The sequence below is a fragment of the Triticum dicoccoides genome, chromosome 7B, assembly GCF_002162155.2.
Source record: "Triticum dicoccoides isolate Atlit2015 ecotype Zavitan chromosome 7B, WEW_v2.0, whole genome shotgun sequence".
NCBI lineage: Eukaryota > Viridiplantae > Streptophyta > Magnoliopsida > Poales > Poaceae > Triticum > Triticum dicoccoides.
The window spans coordinates 772304379-772311794 of NC_041393.1; the positions used below are offsets into that span (position 1 = coordinate 772304379).

The following is a 7416-nucleotide window of genomic DNA, read 5'->3' on the forward strand; positions in this document are numbered from 1 at the left end:
CCGTCTACCTCTATCAGAACAAGAGTGTAAGAACGCCTCGATTTTTCCCCTTTCATTTGTTTACGCTAGCGATGCTCTGACGCTTCATCACCCGCGTGGCCGTCTACCTCTACCAGACCAGAATTCTAAGAATGCATTGATTTTCCATTTCATTTGTTTATGCAGCTCCTATTCCTCCTCTATTTCCTCCGTCTTCCCGCTGTTGAGGCGGCCGGCAACAGAAGCATTGATCATGGCCTCGCCATCGGGGTTCGCGTTGCGGGGCGTGTTCGTTGTCGTCGGCACCATTTGGTACTGTCGCCGCCACTAGGGCACGACCAACGTGGACGCCGAGCCCGAAAACCCAACTCCGGCCGCCGCCACCATTTGGTACTGCCGCCGCCACTAGGACAAGGCCAACGTGGACGCCAAGCCCGAAAACCCAACTCCGGCCGCCGCCTCGGAGGAAATCATCATCATCAACCCGTTGGTAAATTACGCGCCTCCTTCGTCGACCCGTCTGCACTATTACACATCTGGGCTTGCTCCAAAGCTCTGAAACTGTTCGCCACCGCACCTTATCGATGGTGCGTGTGTTCGTGTGCGTGGAGGGGATGACGACAGCTCTCGCGGACCCCTGGACGACCAGCGCGTGAAGGGGACGATGATGGAGGCGATCTCCTGCACCTCCGATGGTGCGTGTGTTCGTGTGCGTGGAGGGGGTGACGACAGCTCTCGCGGACCCCTGGACGACCAGCGCGTGAAGGGGACGATGATGGAGGCGATCTCCTGCACCTCCGGCGACGCGGCGAGTAGAATAGGTTGGTTTTCTTCACGACTGAAGAAAATGAAAGGAAAGGAAAAACGACCAGTAGAATAGGTTAGTTTTCTTCACGACTGAAGAAAATGAAAGGAAAGGAAAAAGGTAAAAAAAATGGGGGCGTTGCGAAAATCGAACTCGCGACCTCTCGCACCCAAAGCGAGAATCATACCACTAGACCAAACGCCCAACTCGATGCTTAGCTTCCTTAATCATCCTATTAATCCTTAGCTTAACTACTCACTTGACGACTCATTCCTACAGCGAGAGGTAAGCAAAGTTGGATCGACCCGTCCGTCCTCCCTTCCAGAACCTTCCCTCCTCCCCTCCCCTTCGATATCCCCCATGCCGGCGGCGACGGCGATATCGCCCTCTCAGGGAGCCTCCGCCGCCCGGCGCCCGACCAACCCCCTCCACCGCGCCGCCTCCTCCCCCTCCCCCTCCTGCTTCAAGCCCCCGCAGCCGAGGCGGCGGCCGCTGCCCCGAGGCGCCGCCTCCGCCTCCGCCGGACTCCCCGCCGCCCGCTGCAAGGCCGCCGGGCCCTCCGCCGCCGACCACGGTACGTCAGATGCAAGACAGCGCAGATTATTAAGTCCTAGCTAAGAATTTCCCGTTCTTGCGTGTCGACGACACTCATGCCGCCTGCCGAATCATTTTCAGTATGGGATCTGTGCTACCAGTAGATAGGAACAGGAATAGCTTGCTGCCGGATTCACCAGCTTCTCGTGGGCAACGCTGGAATTTCACCCCTATGGCCCTATAAGCCTGAAAGAAACCATATGCTTGTGGAGGTGTGGTTCTTGTGCTATATCTGTCAATCCAGCAGTTAGCAGCCGCACCTCGCCTCTCGTCCAAACAAACGAATTAACGGGGCATACTCGTGTGCGGTCGGCGATCGAGTTTCACGCCATCCTGTTCCTATAGACACTCTGCACAAGGTCTTGGCTTTTGGGTTAATACATTGCTGCTCTAGTGCATTTTATTGGTACTGCATTTCACTGCATTTTGTATGGGAACAAGGTCTCGGTTCTGGAGTTATATTGCTGCTCTAGTACATTTCATTGGTAGTGCGCTTCACTGCATTTTATATAGGAAACAAGGTCTCAGTTCTGGAGTTTTATTGCAAGTGGAGTACTACTCCCTCCGTTCCTAAATAATTGTCTTTCTAGAGATTTCAACAAGTGATTACATACGGAAAATGAGTGAATCTACACGCTAAAACATGTCTACATACATCCGTATGTTGTAGTCTATTTGAGATGGCTAGAAAGACAATTATTTGGGAACGGAGGGAGTAGTATGTACTCCCTCAGTTCCTAAATATGAGACCTTTTAGAGATTCCACTATGGACTACATACGGAGCAAAATTTAGAGTGTAGATTCACTCATTTTGCTCCATATGTAGTCCATAGTGGAATCTCTAAAGGGTCTTGTATTGAGGAACAGAGGAAGTAACAGATAAGAAGGTCACGTTTCTATCCTCTGCTTGTAGTGTCACAGTGAACTGGCAGCCTGTTTTTTAACAGGGTAGTGTGCTGGTACATGCTGTACTTAGTCAAATCCTAGTGCAACAGAAGGCTGTAGAAGGCATTAGCTATTGCCCAGCTGGTGTTAGTTGAATTCATCGCTGCATCCTGATCCTATCTACACAAGGTTTCAGCTTTTTGGTTACAGTGCTGCTGTGTGCATTTTAATGGTAGTGCAATTTCACTGCGTTTTGTCCAAAGAAGGCCTCAGTTTTGGAGTTGTATTGCAACTGCGGCAATATGTCAGAGATGTAAAGCTCATGTTACCGCCCTCTGCTTGTAGTGTCATAGTGAACTAGTAAGTTTTCACACTATTAACTTCTACTTCTCGTGTAAACATACTAATCCTAGTGCAACAGAAACCTGCGGCAGGCCTTAGCTATTGTCGCTTATCTTTGATTGCTAGCTCCCATTTGATGGTATATGCATATCTAGAATCCAGAATTCTTGATCCGCATATGGCTAACTGCACCATGCACAAAACAGCGTACCTGCATGATTGCCCAGTTGGAGATTTTTCTTCTGAAATAAGAAACAAACAATCAGGTTCTCTATATTGATCTTGAGTGCCTGCTTGCACTTGCAGTGGGCGATGTGGAGGAGCAGACATGGGACGAGGTCGTCCTGGGGTGTGAGACAGCGGTGCTGGTCGCGTTCTGGGCGCCATGGTGCGGCCCCTGCCGCCTGATGCACCCCATCATCGCAGACCTGGCCAAGGCCTATGCCGGCAAGCTGAGATGTCTGAGGGTGAACACGGACGAGAACCAGGAGGTGGCCTCGAGGTATGGCATCAGGAGCATCCCCACCATCCTCATCTTCAAGGACGGCGAGAGAAAGGAAACAGTTATCGGTGCCATTGCAGACACGGCATTGGCCGCCACAGTCGACAGGTTCTTGTGAGCCTACAGTGGCATGCTGTAACATAGTACATGCTGATCCGAGTGAACAGATTTTGCAACGAGCCTAGGATTCTACTAGCTCTGCTTCCATGATTTTTTTGTGAAATCGGACTGAGTTTTCGTGCACACGGGAATAATTTGCTGTCATCGCTTCTGATTTGATGATAATCAAACCTGCAAGAGGATGACCAGTTTTAATGGCGACTATTATTGGTTGGGCCATATGTATGTTGCTTTCTTGTATATCTGACGGTCACATTTTTCTCGACGATATCTGATGGTGACTGTATCTAGTGCTGCAAGTCAAATCATATATATCTCTACTATTAAAGGGGAATCTGCCGTCGTCGTGATGGTTCAACCAGCCCTCGCCTGTCTCCCCGAGCAAAAAAAATCGCAGAAAAAATCCCACGTTCGAGGCCAGGGAAAAACCGAAACGACCCGCACGTCTCCACTTCTTCCCCCGCCTGTCTCCATCCCTAGATCTCTCTCCCGAACGAATGCCTCCCCACCCCCTCCCTCGCGATCACCCCAACGCCTCCCCATCGAAGGACGCCCTCTCCCCGTCCCTCTCCATCGGACACCCCTCTCTCCGGCGACCACGGCCGCCTCCCTCTATCCCATTAATTTTTTGCCGCCCCACCCTTGACCTTGTGCCACCGACAGCGCACCTGGATGGGGTGGTAAGACCACAGACCAATGCGACGGCAGGGTAGGGGTCATGGTGGTCCGAAGCTCCGAGCCACGGGGGTGGAGGTGGCGACGAATGTCTAGGAGGAGGAGAGGTGCGCGAGCTGCGGCTGTAGAGGCGGCGACAAAGAAAAGGAGGAGAAGGAGAGGTACACGAGCTAGATCGGTGGAGGCAGTGGGGGAGGTCGAGGAGGAGGGGAGGGTGCTCGTTGGAATTCCCAGCTCGTGGAAACGGACGAAGGAGCACACTATGGTCCCTCACCGTATCAACGCCTCCAACCCATCCATGACTGCTCTGAAGATTTCCAAGGCCAAAGCAGGTATCACCTAGCCTGTTCATTTGTAATTTGGAGAACAATCAGAGATGTTTGTGTCCTTATCGTCAGTTCATTTGACTTCCTTTAGCGTCAGAGCGTAAACCAATTCAGCTGGCACTGGGCAGTTTTGGATATCTTTATTTCCTTGGTTTTTGACATGCTGCCGCCGGCCAGAACGAAGCTAGGAAGGCGAACTAGCAGACGATGGTTGCAGGGAACAAGAGGATGGAGCCTCGTGCTAAGAACAGAGGCGTATCAAAGAATAAGTTGTTGGAATACAGGAAAATGAAGGTCGTGAGACTACTTGACTTGAATGGCCTGGGTGTGTCAAGAGCTTACATGCTTGATACACAGTAGATGATAGAACTAAAATAGAAGAAGTGGGAGAAGGGGGGCCGCACCACATGGTTGGGATGGTGAACTTATCTCCTAACATCATTTATTTAATTTAATTTGCTGTCCTGCTATCTTTTGCTCAACTGGTTGGAATATTCGAACATAATTTCAACTTGGTATGTTGATTTTCATGATAATTACCCAGTTGTTTGTTAGTGATCTTTATGGTTGTGTTCCTTCTTATCTTGCTAATGGGAAAATTAAGAAATGTGACCTGATTACAATATTGTGACCTTTATTCAGTGTCTGCTACGGCTCTAATCTCATCCGCATTTATGTTGCGGTACAACTTTTTGTACTTAGATTGACCTCCGACGACTGTGTCTCGCTGGCCTTTGAGGCTGTGTTCCTTTTTTTTAGGATGTCTTCCTTGTAAGCTAGAGAATGGGAAAACTATGGAACTTTACGATACTATTTTTACCTGATTGCACTCTTTATTCAATAATGGATAATGGATGTTTAGTTTACGCTGAACTTGAAGACTCTCTTCCATCAAGTCTTCCTCTACATGTGGAACCTTGCTAGTGTAGGAATCAATAAAGGTTGGGGCAGCCAGCATTCTGTATGTGCGCGTCTTGCCGGGAGGATCCAATTGATTGTCTCCTTGAGCAGTTGAGCTAGAAAGCAATCGGCAAGTTGACGGCTGCATCGACCTTGTACCAACAATTCTATTCCTTATCATATACTAGGTAGACACACACTTCTTGGTGCAATTCTGAAATTATGCAAGCAGAAGAGTCGATTATGTGTATTGAATATGCAATCCTAGCTAGGATTTACCTGCACATGGAAAGATTGAATGTGTTGTTCAGTATGAATAACAAATTTACCTGCTATACGAAATTAGATGTCATTTTGTGAAAAAGAGAACAGGCCACTTGCAGTTTTTCTGCCTTGATATCTTGTCATTTTATATGTTCTCAACCAAAAGAAAATTTCCAAGTGGTTACCGACAGTTAAGTGTCAGAATTGTGTCACTGCAGATTGTTAACTATCAATGATTAACAGTGAGGAGGGTGGACATTGGGGAGTTGATCCTGATGGCGTACATGGTCCTAAATAGATGCTTTATCATTTTGAGAAACAAGGTGCTTTGTTCATCTAATGGCTTCTGACATATTGTTCTGCCATTGGTACCGTCCACAGCTCCAAGTCATGCAGTTTTATTGTATAATCCTGAACCTGAAGTCATTGAACATGTATCTTTACTGCTTTTTCTTGATTTGATCATGAGAATTGGTAATTGTACAACCTTTGCTGTATTTGCTTGACTTGCCTTGGTTGGTTAACCAGTGAGCTATGGAAATACCCGGTTGTTAAATCTTAAAATTATCATATGATGAATCCATTACATGGTCTTCTATCTGCCCGGGGATATGAGCCAATGAGTGCTTGTTGTTCAAGAGGTGATCTTTACAGATAATTTTTTTTACATTATTTGTCATCTGGGAATTCTTCATTTTGTAGTATGAAATGGCTAATGAATTTGCTAGGGAATCATATGTCCTATATCACGAGCTTAAATGAATAGTTGTGTTTGTTATCTGAAAATGTTCAGGTTTTGCTAAATAAATAAACATCATGCAGTAGATTGATCAAAATCGTTCAAACATATATGAAACAAAGGTATTTGATAAAAGGTGCATCAATTATTTGAAGCCTTCACTTGAAATTTTTTTTTCAAAGCATGTTTTTTCTAGCTTCACCTTCACTTGATATTCATGTGTACCTTTGGTGAAGACAATTTGGATGACCAGACTTCCACAAGCTAGAATAACCTAAAATGTTTTAGAAAAATGTATGAGCCGCCAACCTATATCCCAGTATGCACAATCTTTATGTAGGTATTTGTACCAACATGGTCATAGGCCACATCTTACACTCATGTTCGTGAATTACAGTGATGTTTTCACATCATATCTATATATAAATTTGTTGTTCCGTGGCAATGCACGGGCATTCAGCTAGTTCATATGTAATGGGCAATTCTAGTTCTTTGCTCTTCAATGCCCGAGGGCCCCTTTGATTTAAAGTTTCCTTTTTGTGCATACGAATCTTTCATAAGAACTTTTAACTGCATCATGCGATTCTTTTACATAATTAATTCAATCGTGCAGAATTAATTATTGTCATCATGTGGTTTGTCTATTCTTGCATTTTCAATTTTCAAAATCTGCAAATCGAAGACGGCCCAAAGTTTTGTGGCTCCAATTGTAGGGATTAGATGGAATGCTACTAGCACTATTGTGCTGCTTAAGATTTACTCCCTCCTTTTTAGATCACTAAAGTACTGATCTAAAAGGTCTTATCTCTAAGACGTCTTACATTTAGTAGAAGTCTTGTATTACTTTATGTAGGGAGTACTTGTATTGAAAATTTATAGAAAATTGCAATATGAATGTTCTGTTTGACAGATTTCCATATAAAAAAATACAGTTTTGTGCCTGAGAGAAAAAAATGATTTTCTAAAGCAGAAAAATTTGAGCACTAAATTTGTTGTTTTCACACATGGCACTAAGCATATCATTTTTTTCTCCACAAAATGTACATGTTCTCTTCCTGATCCTGTGACATTATTATTGTTTTGTTCAGGTGCACCTCTTAATTTCCTTGCTCCTTGGCTTTGGCATATATTCAGAATCACACAATTTACGTGCCAATTATAACAATCAAACAAACTGTCGGTCACTCATCATTCAACTAATTCCTAACATTATTGCAGAAGATTATGGTTGGATGGTTAGATGGATCGACACATGCCCACTCAGAACGGCATAGCAATTGTCTG

At 45.7% G+C, this 7416-nt stretch overlaps 1 protein-coding gene and 1 non-coding gene across 2 annotated transcripts; one reads left to right on the forward strand and one right to left on the reverse strand.

Annotated features, from left to right (window-relative positions):
* Positions 1 to 916: 916 nt before the first annotated feature.
* Positions 917 to 988, reverse strand: TRNAP-UGG. Its single transcript has one exon. It is a non-coding gene; the product is annotated as a tRNA-Pro (tRNA).
* A 113-nt stretch (positions 989 to 1101) lies between these two features.
* LOC119341294 (thioredoxin 1-like) lies at positions 1102 to 3490 on the forward strand. The gene is made up of 2 exons (XM_037613175.1): positions 1102 to 1358; positions 2913 to 3490. The coding sequence occupies exons 1-2, from the start codon at positions 1145 to 1147 to the stop codon at positions 3224 to 3226; spliced, it is 528 nt and encodes a 175-aa protein (XP_037469072.1). The 5' UTR covers positions 1102 to 1144; the 3' UTR covers positions 3227 to 3490.
* The last annotated feature ends 3926 nt before the right edge of the window (positions 3491 to 7416 follow it).

Coding starts and splice junctions, on each gene's coding strand:
- LOC119341294 (XM_037613175.1), top strand. CDS start 1,145: ATGCCGGCGGCGACGGCGATATCGCCCTCTCAGGGAGCCTCCGCCGCC. Junction 1,359..2,912: donor GCCCTCCGCCGCCGACCACG/GTACGTCAGATG, acceptor TTGCACTTGCAG/TGGGCGATGTGGAGGAGCAG.